This window comes from Monodelphis domestica, chromosome 8 (assembly GCF_027887165.1).
Source record: "Monodelphis domestica isolate mMonDom1 chromosome 8, mMonDom1.pri, whole genome shotgun sequence".
Classification (NCBI taxonomy): Eukaryota; Metazoa; Chordata; class Mammalia; order Didelphimorphia; family Didelphidae; genus Monodelphis; species Monodelphis domestica.
The window spans coordinates 204,605,974-204,626,731 of NC_077234.1; the positions used below are offsets into that span (position 1 = coordinate 204,605,974).

The 20,758-nt window shown below is 33.0% G+C and overlaps 1 protein-coding gene across 8 annotated transcripts in view; it reads right to left on the minus strand.

The window, feature by feature from the left end:
• Positions 1-20,758, minus strand: part of UBE3A (ubiquitin protein ligase E3A) — a 109,377-nt gene that overhangs the window by 75,908 nt on the left and 12,711 nt on the right. For 2 of the 8 annotated variants that reach the window (XM_056807202.1, XM_007501066.2), the window contains exons 1-2: positions 7,039-7,178; positions 5,361-5,405 (exon numbers count right to left, since the gene is read on the minus strand). Coding sequence is in view for 6 of the 8 variants with exons in the window: in XM_007501066.2 (XP_007501128.1) it covers positions 5,361-5,362 (2 nt within the window). In the remaining 2 variants the exon portion in view is untranslated. Of the gene's footprint in view, positions 1-4,040; positions 4,158-5,360; positions 5,406-7,025; positions 7,235-8,911; positions 9,032-10,676; positions 10,743-20,758 lie in introns of those variants that run through there. The other 6 variants (XM_016424833.2, XM_016424834.2, XM_056807201.1 and 3 more) reach the window with 6 other exon arrangements.

Consider the following 20,758-nt stretch of genomic DNA (forward strand, 5'->3'; position numbering starts at 1 on the left):
GTGATAAAATACCTTTTAGAAGTGATAAAATACCTTCAAGTTTTTAAAATAACTAATAAGTTAAGTTATTGTAACATAAATTTAAATGTTTATCAGTAGTAAAGCCATAAAAATGTGATGCATCAGGATTTCATAAAGAAACTAGAATTTTGGGGGGCAGCTGGGTGGCTCAGTGGATTGAGTGTCAGGCTTAGAGACAGGACACCCTAGCTTCAAATCTGGCCTCAGACACTTCCCAGCTGTGTGACCCTGGGCAAGTCACTTGATCCCCATTGTTTAGTCCTTACCACTCTTCTGCCTTGGAACCGGTTCCAAGACAGAAGGTAAGGGTTTAAAAAAAAAGAAACTGGAATTTATGACAATTATTTTAAAAGAAAAAACTGTACTTTAAGGCATAATAGGGAATAATATATTAACATTTATTTCTTTTTAATGAAAATTTATATATTAATAGCTTAGTTTTTTATAGTACTTAGAAGTGCATCATTTACACAGTAAGCATTAAGAACTCTGAATGTATCATTACCATAATAAAAACCTGGTTTCCTTGATGCATTTTAAATTTAACAGAAATTTCACCTCTTTCCCTTCTAATTTTTCCTATGCTACATAAATGATTTACCCAACCTGAGAACCAATCTTTCATATTCATAGCAAACATATATTTGTGGGAAAATATTTTTTTAAAAACTTATGGCCACTATGACTACATATCCATAGGAGTATACAGAAGGAATGCTGTTTTCATATACAAAGGTAGGTGAGAGCTGTAATAAATGAAGACTGTGTAGGAATGACAATGATTCTAAGTAGGAATTTCTAAGGTATAGCCTAGTAACAACTCTGGTAGTGATTTGCTATAAAAAGATAACCTCTCATGCCTCACCATTAATAGACTTTGATCTAATCTCCAGTTTTAGAAATCAAGTTAAGAAACTTGAGTAGAGCAGGTGTTGATAGGTAGGGGGGAGAAAGATAACCTTGGAGTACTCCTTGAATTACTTTTTTCAGGCTTTACATACCAGGAATGTCCTGGTAAAAAAACAATCAACTCTCTAAAAACACAGGACATACATTTACATTTAAACTGCACTAACATTTACTCCATTATTTTAAGTCTAGAAATCAACAAAACACTGTATTTATTTATAGCATTTGCTGATTTCAAAGGTATAAATGCTCATACTGAAAATCAAAATAGGTTTTAGTGAACTGATAAGGAACTCATTCCAGTATACTCCTGTTTTATATCTAATTTATAGCTAATAATTAAAGTGACAGGAGGGAAAGTTTTTATATTAATTCTAGATTCTTTTCATTTAACTTTGTCATTACTGCCAATTTGTATTATTCCTTTATTAAAATAGAATAGATTGTGGCTAAATTTCTGAGAAGACTGTTCATATCAACTGTTCATCCACTCCTATATTTCTGTTTTATATTTCTACCTGAATGTTATAATAATACTTCAAATTCATAAGCAAACCTGAATGTACTTGCCCATGAAATGTAACCCCTCCAATTTACCTATTTCTGTCAATTGTCATCATCATTTACCCATACTTAACACTTCAATTATAACTGACATTTTCTCTTCCCCATCTCTCATCTTCACAAATGTAATGTCTTCTCAATTCTATCTCCATAACTGTCCACATAACCCACTAAATAGCTGTTTGAATCTCTTTTAAATCTGCCCTTCCCCTTCAATTTAATATCACCACAGTAGAAATTCTCATTTCCAAATTCCTGTACGACTGAAAAAGATCCCTAACTGGTCTGCCCCTTTCCAAGCTATAGAGCATTATTATCATTTAACTTTTGAGAGAATCAGATTCCTGGAAGTTCAACTAGCACTTCAGAAATCAAATGGTTCAGTCCCCAGGTGACAAATACATCCCACTGAAAACAGCACTAGGATACAGCTTGTTAGACCAATATTGATTATACCAAGATCTAATAATTTCATTCTTCTGTTCAAAGTCCTTCAGCAACTCTCTATTGCCTGGTAAATTTCACTGCAGAGCTAATATAACCTCTATACCACTCCAAGAATTTCACACTATTACCTCCATGGATTTTAATGCCTCAAGACTCTTCTCTCCAATATATTCTCTCCACTACATGATAAACTCTAATGACTTCCTAACATTTTTAAGATCAAATAAAATATTCTTTAGTTGGCATTCAATCCCCTCAGAAATTGGCTCCAACTTACTTTCACTCTACTTCACATGTTCTACAACCTACTCAAACCATGCTTAATGGTGGTTCCTCATAAGGCATTCTTTTTCTGAGGTGTATTCCTTCTTTATCTCTACTTCTGACTCCTTCATAGCTTAGGTCAAGCATCACTTTCTACATGAGGCTTTTCTAGGACCTTGCAGCTACTGGTACTTCCCTTTAGTAATTATCTTCTATCTATATATTTATGTAAACACACACACACTCGTCTCCCTGACGACAAAGACTTTCTTTTTCTTGTCTCTTCATCTCCAGCACCTCACAGTGCTTAATTGTTGAAACTTGCTAAATATATGACTAACTCACTGATATATGCTGCACTCCCCAAAAAATCAAGTTCCTTACTATCCCTATACAAATCCATCCTCCATACCTTTGCTTATGTTAACTCCTAAACCTATAATACCTATCTGACCATCCTTCTTCTATTAAGGTCTTATCCATCTTTCAAAACCTTTTTTAAATATTGTCTCCTCCATCAAACTTCCACCAATCCCCCCCTAGTTAAAAATATTTCCTTCTTACAACTTCAATTGTACTTTAAACCTTTTTATGTTCTTATATTCCATTATGCACTATTGTTATTACACAGTATTATATGTTTACGTAAGTGCTATATAGTCCTCTTGCTAAAGAACACATTAATGACATGAGGACCTAAATCATACTATATCTCAAAATACCTCATCATTTGGCACAATAATTTATATTGAGCAGGAATTTAATAAATAGATGTTTAATGAATTTTCCCTTAATTTTCAGAGTAAAGAACTTTGCTATCATTTAACTCTAGAATCAGAATCCTAGGAATTCACAATGGGATTTCAGAAATCAAATGGTACCAGGTCTCAGGTGCTACATACATCCCATTTGAGAGCAATCCTAGCAAATAACCACTGACATTCTGTGACAATCCCTAATGGTGGGGACTCACTACATCTCATATAGAAATAATCCATTCCATTTTTAAATTGTGGTATTAACAAGTTTTTTCTTTCCACTAAATGAAAAACTCAATTTTATAAATTTTACACAATGATCCTAATTCTGCTAAGACCAAGGAGAGCAGATTTAATTTCTCTTCCACATGAAGATTTTATAGCTTAAAGGAGCAAAAGATGGCCCTGAAGGTCATCTAGTTCAACACCCTCATTTTAAATATGTGGTAACTGTACATGTCTCATCTTTTATTTGATCAAGAGAACACTTTGGTTCTATTATTTGGACCTAAGAAAAATTTTAGCTTACTAATTCTATTAGTGTCTGGCAAAAGTAGTAGGAAAGATGAAAAAAGTTAGCTAGAATTCAATATGAATCAGAGGAATTTGATGTCAGAAGGCATTGGCAAGGTCTCAGAAAACAAGGAGAGTACTCCTTTTTTATTTCAGGAAACTGATAATCTAGGGATACTCCCTGATTTATACATAGGAGACCAAAGTCATAACTAAAAAATAATGGAACCCAAGATTATTTTATAATCCCAAGGTTGAGAATAGAGAAAGGCTACTACTTTGGACAGCTCTAACTATTCATTTCATTTGTCACTTATATAACCTAATCTTGGAAATTTTTATTCCTATGTCTTTCAATAAGAGTGAAAAAAAATGAGAGAAGTTAAAAAATGCTTTGAACAAATTCAGTATCTAAGTAAAACAGTGTATAAGAAAAATAAGGTATATATTCAAACAGCCATGCTAAGCATTCAAATGAAACATTAAGTCAATTGCTTAAAAACTGAGAAATCAGACAGTCTTAAAATTGGAGGGACCTTAGAAATCATCTAGTCCAACACCTACCTGAAGCATGAATCTCCCAGTTTCAAGGCACATTTTACATGTGTCTCATCTACTTTTTCAGGATATATTTAAAGCTATGTCGCCAGAAGTATGCTTGCTTAAGCTTATGAGGAAGAAAAGAACAAGCAAAAAACTCTTCAACTTTCTGCAGAGACCAAACATAGAAAATTTTATTTGACAAAGAACTCTTTTTTTTTTTTAAGTTAAGCAATTGATGGGGTTTAAATTTTAAATGCTTATAAGAGGTTTGTATCCCCTGCTGTGTTTAAGGCTGATTCCGTTACCAAAAAAAAAAAAATTTAAATGTAAAGAGCACAGGACCAGGAGTCAATGCAGTTCAATTTTGGTCCTAAGGCAAGTATGTCAGCAGCTGAGATTTCTGAATATGTCATTTATTTTACTAGGCTTCATTTTTCCTTGATAGGAAAATAAGGACAAAGGGGTAAGGTTGGATTAAATGATCTCTAAGGTCCCATCCAGATCTCAAATTCTATACTCTATTGCTCCCCCAAAAAATAATACTAAGAACTACTGTTAACAGTAATTATCTCACTTTACTTGGTAGTTGTGTTCCTAGAAAGGGATAAGTCAAATAATATTAAATAAACTCAAGATGCTAATTACATGAAAGCTATAATATAAATGAAAGTGCTTTGAACACTATGAAGCACAATGCAAATGGAAAGATGGCATAATCACTTATTTATAATAATTGAACTGTGTTGGTGAATCCTTTTTTATATTTATAAAGTTAAAAATCTTTTTTCTGATATTATCATCATCCTTTAATTTATCTATTTTATGAGTTTAGATTTTCATATACAGGTATTTGGTTCTTGTAGAGTATAGCACATCTGAACTGAATAAAAAAATTTGCCTACCGAACCCCACTGACTAGCTGTCATATCCCAGTCTCTCCAGTGGAAGTGGAACTGAAAAGCTGGAAGAAAAAGATGCAAAGAGCTAGAACTATACTTCCACATGTCTGCATTTCTCCCTTCTACCATATAAGGAGGATAAAGAAACAACTAAAAATTCAGGCCAAGGAGGAATTAAGTGCTATTTGTAACTATGAAAAAATGGAAGGTTCTAGGGAGGTGCTAACATCTAGAAATGAAAGACTTGAAAAAACGTAATGACTTGCAGCTACAGTGAAGAAGTATAAGCATGTTTCTGCTAATGGCTGTTTTAAGACCTTACTTGAAGTCAATTAACTTTGAAACTATGCTATTTCTGCTATATTTTAAAAACATAATAGCCACTTGATATGGTAACAAATTACACTAAATTTCCCAAATAATTACTATCAATTTTACTTACATTCGGCTAGCTTCAATGTCGTCAGAGTGAGGTTCTCCTGGTGATCTATAAGATGCAAGTGAAAAACATTAAACAAAATATACTACTTTCTGAAATATCTACATATAGTTATTTGGAAGATAACACTTCTTTAAAATAAATTTGGTAATACATTAAATTCTTTAAGTCACAACACATTCCTAGTCAAAATGTTCAAATTTATAATATGTACTGAAAAACTCAAACACATGGAAAAAGTAAATAAAAGAGGTTGCATGCTAGAGTTTAAAAATATAGCTTGCCTAATAAAAGCCAGTGTATTATCTTCCTAAGAATAGCAAGAGGGGAGGGGGTTGGGGCTGGGGAGCTCAGTGGATTGAGAGCCAGGCCTAGAAATAGGAGGTTCAAATTTGGCCTCAGACACTTCCCAGCTGTGTGACCCTGAGCAAGTCACTTAACCCCCATTGCCTAGCCCTTACCACTCTTCTGCCTTGGAACTAATACAGTATTGGTTCCAAGACAGAAGGTAAGGGTTTAAAAAAAAAAAAAGAATAGCAAGTAGAAGCCAATAGTGGTATAAGGGATCAAAATCTGAATGAGAAATCAAGATTATTCCTAAAGAATAAAGATTTGAGGTAAAAATACATAACTGCAAAGTTTGCTAGGGTCTCTTGACTAACAACTCTTAACACACTTATGCAAAATCCAAAAATAGCAAATTAGTCTAAAAGGAATTCCAATTGACACTGTAAGTTATCAGGCAATAAATCCTAGTTGACAGTTTAAGTTATCAGTCAATAACAGATTGACCATTCTTATGATGATAGGCGTGGGCTAATTAATATTGACATTATTTTGGTCTCCTTTATATGCATACTAACTAGGGATGATAGGAGATATTATTGGCCAGAGTAAATCTGAATAGTAAAAGAAACCAAGTTTTGTATTAAACTTTGCTGTGAATAATTGAGAATTGCCTATGAGTATAAAAATTGCCAACCAGTGGTTTTATAGTATTTTGTTTGTTCAATAGAAAGCTATTTATTCTTATTTTACCTAGAGATACTTAGAAACCCAAGCCTACTAAATCAATCCTTACTAATTCATAGGGTTATGAACCTTCCTTACGCTTTTAGAAAACAGGCTGAGTTCTAGTAAGTAAATTCATTTTATTAACTATTTAAAACAATATTATAGTATATTTAATATAAACATTATTTCCAATACTTGCAAACTAAAAGATTTTTTAAAGCAAAGACTATGTTTTCAAAGGGGCATCAAGTCTTGACCTAGAATTAATCAGAAAATGAGGAGTTTAACTTCAAAATTTTAAAGACATCAGAAGAATCTTATAATCAGAGCCACCAGGGGAAAAGAAAAAAAAGGACAATTCTACATTTTCCACACTTCTTAAAAATATTCTAAAATTACCTCTTTAGTTGACTTTCCAAATGTTTGTTTTCCCCTTTTTGTTCACACTATTGCTAAGAGTAAGAATGTACAAATATGTCCCTGCTCAATATTCATTTTAGAATCTTTACATGTAGTAGTTATTAGATTTAAAAATTTCATTGAAAACCACTTTGAGAACTAAACTGATAGCCTGCTGGAGGTGGCAGTGACTTGGCTGTGACACAAATGCAAAAATTTCACTCCACCCTCTTCCCCAGGGAGCAAGCAAATCACCTTCGTGACACACCTGGTCTCCACCAGCCTTGTGGGTAAGAACCCCAAGATTGCTTCCAAACTTGTATCTCCCAGACAGAAGTGCTAAAAACTGATGATAACCCCATGTACCAGCTGACTCATTTTTGAAAGTGCGACCCTCCAGCATCAGATGTCATATTGTAAGGAGGCAGAGCAGGCTTGCAAAACAAAAAATAAACCTGCTGGCACTAAGGGAAGAGAGGCAGATTAGAAGCTTTCAAACACTTAGGCAGCAAAACTTTCAAAATTAACAGGAAAGATAAAAGAATAAAGGAAAAAGGGAGGACCCAGAGAGAATAAAGGGGGAAAAAAACTGCAAAGGTATAAAGATAAGACACAAGCAAGGAAGGAAACAAATCCAAGTCTTAGAAGCAAAGATATTTAATTGCTGCAGAGGTGTGTGACTCCAGAAAAGGATGGAAGTTATGTCAATTACCATATAACATGTACATTCCAGTCTAACTTTAGCATCGAACTTTTCCCATTTGTGTTGGCTCTATCGAGGAAAAGTGTGACTAATATCTAAATAAAACTACAAGGTTGTTCTATCTAACCTGGTCTTGGAAACTGACCATTCTTAACTAATTTATAAAATCAAAGTGAGTTGTTCAGTACCATTTACAAGTAACAAATAATTTTAAATCAATCTAGGCTAAAGGAATGATAAAAAATGAGAAAGGAAGGACAGATTGTTGCCAGTTACATTTCCCTAAAGAGCCTGGATTTAAATCTCTTATCTACATGATTATTCTAGATATCTTTCTAGACAATTTTATAAATGCAATTTTTAATTAAAAGAAATGTAAGTATCCACAGAACAAATAGAAAAACTTTCCTTATAAAAAAATTTAAGTAAATGGTTCAAGTCAGACATGTTAAATTTCTAGTAGCCCTGCTTACATTATATTTTATAAATATTTTCTAAACCATTAAGAGAGGACAGGAAACAAAACTAGCAAATTTCCAAGACAGTCCAACTTTCAAAAACTGGAGTATCAAGCATGTTTCAATGATATTTTACATAATATTCAAACTGTGTTTATTTAAAAAGAAGCTTTTTATCTTCCGTCAAATATTTACAGTTCTTTAAGAGTAAAATAAAAACTCAAATTTTTTACTAAATTTAGAAAATACAAGGGGAAAAATTACTTTTGGAGCATTATCTTTCTAGAACTGTTAAATGAAAAATTATGAAAGATTAAAAAATTTTAATGTTATTTTAGAACTAAAGAGAAAAAAATCTCAGGGCAAATGCTGATTTTTAGGCTTGATTTGGATTGCAGAAAATGTGATCACAAGACACCCATTAATGTGAATACTGCAGCATGAGCTAGCAAATTCAAATGGTGGCTCACTTCCAATAATATAGGGTGTAGCTTCTCTAAGCCACTCCTTTTACCTTTACTTTATCTCAGTAGGAGAGAAAAGTATACTGGTTCTATTAAAATTGTAAAATCTTCTAGAATAGTGTTTCAATAAAAAGTTCACCAAAGAAATGCACATTTTGAGGTTTAAATTTCTAATAAGTCTCCTAATATTTTCCCATAACATTCAGAATTAAGTTTTCATAAAGTCATAAACCTAGAATCATTTCCCTACCAAAATACTCTGTTCTATTATTTGTCCAAATTTTCTACTTATGACTTATGGTGGTGGCTGCTACTGACATTTTTTAAGAGGGAAAAAGTAGTGAAAATTTTTGGAAAGACATGAAAAAGTAGGTAAAATGTTACATCCAACACTCTTGATTGTAGTTCTACCAATTTTATGTTTTCATTTGCATAACTACCAATAATTACTACATAACCTTACTTTACAAAAAAAAGATAGCCCACCAAAGACCATGAAATAATATTCAAAGTTACCTTTTACAAGCTGTGGCCATTCGGTGACATCGAGGTGATCACAGCTTTGAGTCACTGATTAAAAACAGGTTGTCACACCAGTCTAGTTGCTAACTTGAGCTGAGCGTAGGCTTAATAACTCTAATAAAAACAAACCTTCAGTTAGAATTCCTCATCAGTTAGCATTTCAATCCAATCCAATCCAATGTTCAGAGAGCATTTCTCTTTAAATTTCTGTCAATTTCTAAACATAAAAGCACACCAATTACAATTTCAGTTTTTAAAAAACAATTATTTATTAAGCATCTATTAGGTATGGCTTATGTGATAGGCATGGAAATAGAAAGATAGCTACAACAAGCTACAGCTTTCAAAGAAATTCAAGTTGAGTGGTGGTGGGGGAGTGCTGGTGTTAGGGGTAGGAGGGATGGTAGTGGAATGTAAACAAAACTATTTTTAAAAACAGTATAAGCTAACAAATGCAAGAGAGATTCAGGTAAAATGCTAGGAGATATCTGAGGAGAAAAATAACATTTTTAGCTGAATGAAATCAGAAGATAAAACTTGCTGGAGGAGGTGGCAACTGAGCTGGGCTTCAAAAGAAGGGAGACAGAGATAGGGCTTTTGAAGAGAGGGGGATCCATACTAGGCATGGGGAAAAAACATATGAATATGTATAGAGATCAGAAGGGACAGAAGCTGAATGGGAAATGAAGAGCATTTTAATTTGGTTGAAATAGTGTACATAATGGAGAATAAATATGAGATACCATAGGAAAAGTGGATTGAAGCCATACGGTGAAGAAAAAGAAGATTCGGTACTCTAAATGTAGAGTCACTGAAGGTTTCTGAGTAGAGTAAAGTGAACAAAATGCTAAATTAGGTAGAGAACAAACTGAAGAGGGATAATATTATAGGTAGGAAATGCTAAAAGGAATATATAATAGTCTAGGTAAGAAGAAATGAGGTCTTAAACCCAACCTATTTGGCTTCAGAAGAATGGAAGGAAAAGAAGGAAAAGAAGTAGAATTGTGATAGGACTTCACATGTTAGAAAGTTGAAAGAGAAACAAAAGTTAATAATGGTTCTGATTATGAGCCTGGATGACTGGGAGAATAGTAAAACTGCCAACAGAAATTAAGTTGGGAGGGTGTGGCAGGTTTGAGGAAAAAGATGAGTTAGTTGAATTTGGAACATGTTGAGTTTGAGGTAAGGTGTAAATATATAAAAGGCAATTGGAAATATGGATTTTGGGGAAGAAATTTAATTTTCAGGTTATAATTCAAGTTATGGTTTTTAAAACTTTTCTTGCATTTATTCTTAATTAAGTTTGTCAGCTTAAAATTTGCTTACAGCCTATATATGTATGAATATGAACACAGGTTCAGAGTATGGGAGATGAGCAAAACTTACAGTAGTAGTATAATAGTATTATCATGAATACTGAGATTTTTGAAAAAAGTTAATAACTAAGCATACATCTGAAAAAACAATATAAACATAATGATTTTCCAAAGAAATAGCAAAACAAATCTTAAGATAGTCATATGTATACATATGTATGTGTATATGCTTGTGTGTGTGTGTGTGTGTGTGTGTGTGTAATTTTTAAATTTTAAGAAACTGCCCTGTTCCCGTCCCCTAAAGGATCCAAGTCTTATGTTCCAAACAGGTTTAACAAACATTTTATTTCTATGTCTCATTATGACAGTCTTCAAACAATTGTAGCCAAGAGCTGACATTGAGATATTAGTTTCATATTAATTTTTTAAAAATATAAACATACCATATTTTCTCTAGTACTTCAGGTGATCTTGTGAATTCTAAAATCAGGCTCCTACAGAATCCTGACCTATAATATAAAACATGCCTCATTTAAATTTTTGTACCAATAAATCATTGTGATCTTTATTTTCATTATTTAAAATGTTTTAAGATGAAGTTAAAATGCACATTTATTGCAGGTAATATTCATTAACATGAATACCAAGAAGTTATATACTAAAAAACTTCTTAAATTGTCTAATCAATATATTCACAAAGCTGAAATTCTTGTTTTGGCTATTGCTGCCACTGAACAAATCTATACAAAGCCTCAAATATACTATCGAAATCATTATTATGAATTATTTTTTGAATTTATGGTTAAATTATTCAAACATTCTGCCACAGTTAATATTTCAACTTTAGATGTTTCAAATATATTCTTAATTTCCTTTATTCTCAATTTCTTATGATGGTTAGAGTTTATATACAGAAATTTGTCCATCTGCAATTTGGAATACTTCTCTGTAAGTAGCCAGATAGGTCATAAAGAACAATGATTTATGGATACCAATTTATGTGGGAATTGGAAGAAAAGTCAGGTCTAAATGAAAACTAATTCAATTTTTCTTGTCTTTCAAAGTGATACCATTGTTTTTAAAGCTCATTAGGGCAACCTCCTGAGAGCTTAAATGTCTCACAATTTCATAGTTTTGGGTCCCCCTCTATATTTAACCACATCATGCAGTGTTCTACTAATGTATAGTGATGCTCTGCTTTTGAATGACCCTAAAATTATTCTTTGCAGTGGGGCAAGGCCCTTCTGAAACGTTTGTTAGAAGAAATTACTTGTCAGATGGATAGGGAAAATAGTTCATGACCAAACAAAAATAGAGAAATTTGCAATAAAATGGACAATTTTCATTATGTAAAAAATTTTAAAGATTTTGCACAAAAAATTCCAGTGTAGATACAATTAGAAGAAAAACAACTCACTGGGAGGAAATCTGTGTCAGTTTCTCTATTAACAGTCTCATTTTAAAGATAGGTATAAGATACAGGCAAATTTATAAGAATAAGAGTCATTTCCCAACTGACAAATAAGATATGAAGAGGTATTTTTCCCAGAAAAAAGAAACACATCAATAGCAATAAAATGTTAATGATTGCATGTAATTTAAAACAACATGAAGGTACTACCTCAAATCCAAAAGACTGACACAGATAAAAGGGAGAATGACAATATTGGAGAGCCTGTGGGAGGGATGGTTTCAGAGAAATCTGGAAAATACTGAACTGATATGAAGTGAACAGAACCAGAAGAACAATTTATACAATATTATAACAGCAACTTTTAAAAGATTTAAGAATTCTAATCAACAACTCCTGAAAGCAACTGATGAAATATTTTATGGTATTAAGTGTGTATATGCATTTTTTGCATGTGCTTAATAGAGGGAATTGTTTTACTTGACATATTTGAAGTGGGTTGTTTTTCTTGCCTTCTCAGAGCAAGAAAGAAGTAAAGAAGAGAAGTAGTAACTAAGAAGTGAATAATAAAAATTTGCTTTAAAAAATCTTAACCAGAAATAATACTTCTCTATTTTCAAATAAACATTTTTGAAATCTTGGCTGTAATAGTCGCAAATTAAAATAATGACAATTTGAAAATATTATACCTACTGAGCATACTTGACTAGCAAAGACTTTTAGCATTTTAAATGATCATATGTTTCTAACAGTTTTTATATAATTCTTAAAATATTTAAGTTCTATTTGATTAGGGGTATGTGTTTAATATCCTGGTTAAAAAAAATTGTAATTAAATATATGGAGAGAGAAGGCAAACTAAGAAGAAAAAAAACTCACCTAATCTTGTGAGTCAAGTGGTTGCTATAGTAGCAGATGAATGTATATTTTATTTCATATAACTCCCAACTAAAGTATTCAGAAGGAAGGAACTTGAAGAAAGTAAATAAAAGGGCTGAGAAAACATCTAAGGAAAAGATCATCATAGGGTTTCTTATAGACAAGTCAGTAGCTTCTTGTTGAGTACAGCTCAACAAATTGTTCTCATAGAACTAGAAGACCACAGGAAACTGACTCATTTGGAAAGTTCTTCCTCACTAATAGTCAAATGTGGAAAGAACAAGATTTTTAAAAGTGAGGTCTACTTTTTTGATCTAGTGAGAAAAGCAAAGGCTTACTCATTTCAGACTGGCAAGACTCTGAAAGGATAGTTACTTGCCCAAAATCACACAGATAGGTAAATAGCTCTGCAGGGATTCTAAGATAGATCCTCAGACAAGAGACATTACAAGTTATACTGCATTGTTTAAAGTGTAAAGACAGTATAAATGAAAGTATCCTGCTTAAAGCAAGAGAAAATCCAGGAATAATTTAAATGATGAATGAAAACAACTGGGATTAGCGGGAGAAGGCACCTTGTTTTTTTGTCCAACAGTTTATTCTTACCATTTATATCACTATCTAATTATAATGGTTATGTTTTAAATAAGGTTTTATCCTCATTTTTAAAAAGCAAAACTGAGTGTAAAAAAACACTTCAACATTCCTTTCAGTAAACAAAACCTATAAGAGACCTAAAAACTATACCGTTAACAAGGATCACTTGGTGAAGCTTAGTTCAACTGCAAAGTATCTTAAAGACTCCAGCAGGTTTTGCATACACAAATGTATGATAATCAACACAACTCTAAGACTTATTGCAAATACATATCTGCAAATTGATGAATGCAAATAAAAGTTACACATATCAAGGTATACCAAAACAATAATTTGTTTCTTTCTGTCCCTCACAGAGCACACAATCCATAAAGTATTTTGCTAATTAACTTGTGAAAAGAAAATGAAACTTTCTTTATAATTTAAATTGTAAAATAATTTTATAATACGTATGTCTAACAAAACTAAATATCTCATCAAGGAACTGGGTTAAAAATCTGGAACTGGGTTTCTGAAAAAGAAAAATAAATGGGTTGGTCAAATAGCAAGAGTGAGGGCAATCCATCATTTTCTTTGATCACACACCCCATTAGTTAAAAAAAAATTAGGTGCATATATCCACAATATGCTTATTTACTTATTTATAAATTATATACACATAATACTGTACTAATAATGACATACACTTTAAAGTTTACACAAAAACAGAAATTATAATAGGATGAAACAAAGATTAAATAATATTTTAGCCTAGAGTCAGTAGGGAACAACTAGAGTTTATTCAATAGGGAAGTGGAAAGGTCAAAAGACCACTTTAGGAAAATAATTTTGACATTGTGTGGATGACTAAAGAAGGGAGTCTTGAGGTTGGTAAAGAAATTAAGAGTCCTCTAGCCCAAATGGTCATGAGGGCTGTCAACATGGAATCTAGGAACCCCAAACTTGTAGCCTAGTAAGATCTGATGAACCCCAAGTTTTAGGACTAGCTGATAAGCTGGAGACTCTACTGCTTGTACTGGTTCCCTGTTCCCATGAGAATCCACCCTGAAGGGAATCTCAAGCTAGCACTTTTAGACTGAATAATGGACCCTAAGGTAAATGACAATCCCAGTAAGGTGGGGCTAAGCAAAAGCTGAGTACCTTCTTAGTGCAGTAGGTAGCTGAAGTCTCATAAGCTGAAGGTTCGAGGGGGATATGGTACAATGGGAGAATCTTCTAAGGCAAAAAATCTGGGTAGAAGGATGGATAGGATTTGAAGGTGAAGCATGGCTATGATTCTTATTTTTCCTTTTTCACTATAAATTTAAATCAATAACAAACATTCCAATATACAAAGAAAAACAAAACAATATATGAAATTGTTGCCTTGAATTCTATTGAGCAAAATTTTTTAAAAACCATACGATAAATCTAATTATTGTATCTCTTTCTGAACTTTCCTTCTGTGTATTTTTACAAATGTTTTATTGATATTCATTCTTTTTTTTTGCATCTTTATTGCTACTATGCTGATCTCCCCACCTTTCACCTATGGAAGGAGGCTTCCTTGACAAGTAGGTATAATCAAACAAAACACATCAAAACATTATTTATTGTGAATACTTAAGGATAGAACTGATGATGTGTTAAGGATTGGAGATGAAGAAAATAACACTCTAGATTACCATGGCTAACTAAAAATTTATGTTAGCAAAGTGAGTTAAATAATGTTACAAATAGAACTTGTTTTCAATAGCTTAATTATAGGAGACTGTTATTAGACATTCTTTGAATTAAAACTTAAAATTTTCATTTGAACTATGAATTTATATGATTTCTCATAATGTTATTTGGCTAAAAATATTGAACATAAGTTATCTGTTCTTTTCAGGAATGCTGAAAAGAACAAAATATTAAATTAATAGAGCCTACTATATGTAAAAAGTATTATCATACCTGAAAAGGTAGAATAAAGACAGAGACTAATATATAAAAGATAAATATATAAATTACATTTAGAGCTAGAGAAATCCATAGAGATCATTTGTAGAACCTCTTCGTTTTAAACAAATAAAGAAAATGAGGCCCAGAAAAACCTAAAAAATAGTATATACACATACACATAAATGTGTGAACATAATCGTTTTCCATAAAATTTCTATGGCCTGATTAGTAGTGAAATTATGATCAAGTATACTTATTTTTTTTAAAAACCATTATTTTCCATCTCAGAATCATACTGAAATAGCCAGGCAATTGGGATTAAGTGACTTGCCCAGGGTTAGTTACATAGCTAGCAAGTACCTGGGACCAAATTTGAAACTAAGACCTCCAGGCTCCAGGTCTGCCTCTCTATTCAGAGTCACATTTTCCCTAACTAATTTCCTTTACAGTAAATTCTCCCCCACCAAAATACCCGCACTCCAATCCAAATAGGATGTTTGCATCCTGGATTTATAAAATAAGAATGTCTTCCTGTACAATTCACAAACCAGATACAGCAATAGTTTCAAAGGCATCACACAAAATACTGAATATTGGCTGCATTACTGTAAACCAAGTCAGTATTTTGTTGATTTCCGAACAAGTTTTTGAACATAAGTTTTCAACTTTGCATCTGGGTTTTGCAAGGACCTCAGTAGTCATCTAGTTTAATTTGTACTGGAATTAAAAAACAAAAACAACCTAAGCTACAGCAACATACCCAACATAGTTGTCATCAAGCCTTTGTGAGATTTCCAGTGAAGGAGAGCCTACCACCTTTCAAGAAAGCCCATTCCATTCTTGCTTAGTCTAATGAACCCCCTATCTCCTAATTCATAGGATCCAACTAATTCTTTTCTGTATCCTTTGAAAACCACCACATGTCAGGCTATGGTGAATTTTCTTTTATGCTATCATAAATTTTATGACGGAGTGGTTATTTCCACCCCAATGTTGCCATCATTTTTACTTCAGCAATTAGTGATTCCTTGTTTGTAGTAAGAACCAGAATAGTAATGTCCATTGTTGGTTCTTCTCCCTTTGAAAGAATGGAATTATCATTAAGACGAAATAAGATATTATTAATTTCTCTTCTTTTAACAAAAAGAGCTCCAGCAGATGTCCAGATAATTGAAATGTAAAATCCTATCTGTTATCATGCTTTGGAGTGAGGTTAGCATTTTATTTACTGACTTTGTTTCTGTCCAGGGTGTCTACAACCATATACCAATGATAACACTGCTTCGGTTATTACCATAATTCATTGTTACCCAAACGACCTCTTCTTCTGGTTTTCCTATCTCAGAATGCCTTCTGACTTCAAGAAAGAACTGTGGATTTTGTCAGCACAGAGAACTCCTGATCTCTTCAAGTACAAGACACCTAGGATTTTTAAAAATAAATTCTAGAGTTGCCTTTAAGTTTAAAGAGATTAAATGACCTGTTCAAAGTTACACACAGCTGGAAGTTGTTTGAGGTCATTTGTAAATGCAGGTCCTTTTGATGCCAACCTCAGGACCTTATTTATTATGTTGCTTAAATATTTTCTAAAAATATAAATATATGTAATGTTGATCCATCCACTCCACCCCTATTTTATCAATTCAATTCTTTTTTAATAAGATATACTCTTCCAGAAAGAAATGATGGAGTCTGAATGCCTATTGAAGCAAATTGAAGCATTTTTCACTTTATTATCTTCATTGGTTTTTAAAAATGTGTCTTTTCCCAAAACATGATGACTCTGAAATTATGTTTTGTATGTTAACACATGTATAATAATATCAAATTGCTTACTGTTTCAGAGAGAAAAGAATTTATAATTCAAAATGTTAACTGAATGCCAAAAATTGTCTATACATGTAACTGGGAAAAAATAAAGCACTACTGAAGGGGAAAAAATTAATAAGCTATACTCTTCCAGAACAATATTGTAGTCATGGGTTCTAACCCACCAAATTTCCAGTTATATCTCTGAGGTATTCCTTGTGGCCTTCTTGTGCTAAGATCTCTAGTACATTAATCAATCTTCAAAACTATATTAATCATTATACCATGCCAATTACTAGGGATAAAGTTGAAAGTAAAAAAGTTCCTAACTTCAAGGAGCTGATAGTCTCTCAATTTAGACAAGATGTAGATAACACACACAGATGGAGTACGTATATACAAGAGATACAAGGGTATGTGGGGAGAGGGTATATAAAAGGCTTTGTGGGAACTAGTAAAGGCTTTGTGTAGCAGCACTTTAGCTCAATCTTGAAAGAAACAAAGAATTTCACCAAATGAAACTTACGGGTGGGTACATTCTAGGCATAGACAAAATCAAAGAAATGGGAAAGGGTGCCAGGTACAAAAAATAATAAGAAGGCAAGACTGAATGGGCTGTAAATTGCCTAAAGAGAAGTAATGTATAAGGTGGCTGGAAATAAGTTGAAGCCAGATTATAAGGGCTTCAAAGCTGGAAGTATGACTGATAGAACTAATCAGGGGACAATATCTGCCTTGGTCTGATAATGAAGTATAGCATGCAAGCTAAGAATGTTTGTTTTAACATTTTAAAATATATAGTACAAAACTTCTAAAGTTCCCTAGTTTAGCTCCATTCCCTCTGAATCAGCTTACACTGAAGATTCTAAAATTTCCTCTTTTCATATAACACAATAATATACAATTACACTCATTACACCTCTATTTTTCAGCCATTCTCCAAACACATCTAAGAAGTGAACTAAGGCATTCCCTTAGACCCTATTACTTTGGCTTTGAGGCAGGGAGCACACTGGGCTCTACCCCCTGCTGTGCTTTTGGATGGAGTGATTGATCTCTGCTTGGTCTCATCTTGGGTTGTCTGAATTCCTGCACTGAACACTACTTCTTGGAGTAAGCCCCATTCCCCACTTTGGATCTGAGATTCAGAAAACTGGATCTTCAGGGACTTACCTGGATTTTCCCAGTCTGAGCTGGGGCTTTCTGGGAGGCAGGGGAAGGTTAAACTCTTACTGTCCTCAGAGACCCATAAGCTATATGTGTCTCTAGATGGTCCCTGATCATGCTGGGAAGGTGTGAACTTGTTTGCTTATGTTGGCACTGGCTTTGGTGACCAGTGCCAGATGGATGATTTTTTGGCCACATCTGGGGGTAGAAGTCACTTTTAGTAGTTTCTTATTGGATTTACTGATTACTTAGGAAGGTACAAATTTAAGATTTTGTTGGAGCATGTACGTGGGAGTTGAATGGTTTACTCCGGTTCTAAAGACATAATTATGCAAAAACAGTATAAAGAGAAATAATTCTTGGGTTGTATCTGATGGGCCAAAGGTATCATGTGTGTGCTGAGAGGAAAAGGAGAGATAGGCAAGCTCAATGAATAAGTATACATACTATATTCTATTATGATGTGAGTGGGATGGGGTAACCCTGGGTTCTCAAAGACTATGTTACTGGAATGTCAAGCTTGAAAAACTTTTAAGTACAGACCCAGTGAAACAGTATGCCTGCTTGCCATCTAAATAACAAGCCTAAGTTCATTCATTAGGGTGATAAAATCTTCATTCACAGAAACACAGAAAAAGTAGGACAATGGTAACAAGTTAAATGAAAAATCAAAACCAAAACTGAACATGGTGTAATTATAACTACCAAGTATGCCTCTGGAGAAGTTCAGGAAATGTTTCTCCTTTCTTTTACCTAAGCAGGGAGGGCTATGGTTTTGGAATCTAGTGTAATATATTCACTAAGACTTTATTATATTGGTTGGTTTTGCTAAACTATTTTGTTTTCTTTAAAAGGTGAAGATACAGTGGATGGGGATTGGGATGGGAGATAATAGAGTGAGAAGACAGGATACAATCAGAAATAAATATAATATAAAAAAGATATCATTTATTAAAAAAAGGTAGAATTAAGGCAGCTAGGTGGAATAGTGGACAGTGTTAGGCATCTTCCCGAATTCAAATCTGGCGTCAGACACTTATTAACTGGTGTGACCCTGGAGAAGTCACTTAATTCTGTCTGCCTCCATTTTTCATCTGTAAAATAAGCTGGAGAAGGAAATGGAAAATAACTTCAGTATCTTTCCCAAGAAAACCCTAATCGAGGCCACAAAGAATCAGGAACTTTAAGGACTAGACAACAACAAAGATAGAATTTGCTGTGTAAACTGTAGAAATCTGCTGAGGAATGGGAAAGGAACATTAGGAAAGATACCTTTACAAAAATAAATCACTTCCACCCTCTTTATGTAGTAGAAAATGCTAATGTCCCATAAAGTTGCCATGATGGTTTGCAACCGATGATTTAACTACCCCATCTAGTGGAAAAAAGCAGGTTCATCAATTTCAAAGGAATTAAGCTGAAATGTAGGGTTTTGGCAAGAGTAGGCTTTAAGATGTGCAGAACCAACTGTCTGTTTAGTACAGACAAGAAAGATTTCTTTTGTGAGATGAATAGCCATTCTGGAGTTTCTTCCAGAAAAGGAACTTAGCCCTATAGCCCACAAAGAGTCAGTTAAATAAAGCACCTATTCATTATAATACTCTCTAAGTTGCTGAATTACTAGAAGAAACGTTGTGTCAGACTAGCAATAGATTTTTTAAAGTTGAGGCTGAATTATAATAACTTCAGAATATACTGAACTGTTATTAATACCAATGGACTCCATACTGCAGTTTCACTTGTTAAAGAAATAAGTGGTTCATAAGTATTCCATATTTTCCAGCATTGATTTACTTCATAAGCTAATTCAAAATGCTGACTCTAAATAATCAAGTCTTACATATGGCCTTCTTCCTCTGGGTGACATTTGAAATATAACAAATTCCTGTTCAAAAGTCCAGAAATGGGGCCATTGCCTTTCTATTGAGGAGTCTCTGTCTCTCAAAGACTTCTATACTATCAGTTCAATGAATCATTTACCATTTTTCTGAAATACGGTAGGCCTAAGAGGGGAAATTATATAAACATGATGAACACAGCTCATATTAAACATTCAAGGGCCTCTGAAAAACCAGGGGCCTATTGCAAATCCATGTAAAGTAAAGCATTATTTGTTCATTAGTGAAGCTAAGTCTTCGAAGTTATCTGAATTTCGGTGAAAGGTTAATGTAAAAAAGCAGTATTTGGATAAGTAAAATTCTTAGAAAATATTAATTGATGGAAAACCTGTATATATCACCTATCCAAGTCCTAGTCACACTAACTAGATGTATGACTAGACTGGACAAGTCATTTATGACTTTGTTTCTTTATACCAAATAAAAAGAGGAGAAAGGTCTAGTTTTTCCTTAAAAGTCTCTTCTAGCCCTAAAATTCTATGTTATATGTATTTTCACTGGAAGATTAACTAAGCCTGTAAAAAGCAACCAAAATTTACGTAATTTACACAGACAACAAAAGCTGCTTCTAATTTAAGGGTAGAAAGACTCATATTCATTTCCAGGGAAAATAAGTTTCAATTTATAAATACCTTTATTCACTATACAGAAGTAAATAATGAAAACTGAATTGTGAGACACTGTTTTATAGCCAGATGTACAAATGTCTAATATTTTTCAACAAGTTTTAACTCAGTCTTTTTTAAAATACACTGTCTCTAACATTTATTAGATACTTCTCTATTAAAAAGGCTCTCTTAAATTTAAATTTTTCATTTTTTGTATTTCTTAAATGTTTGGT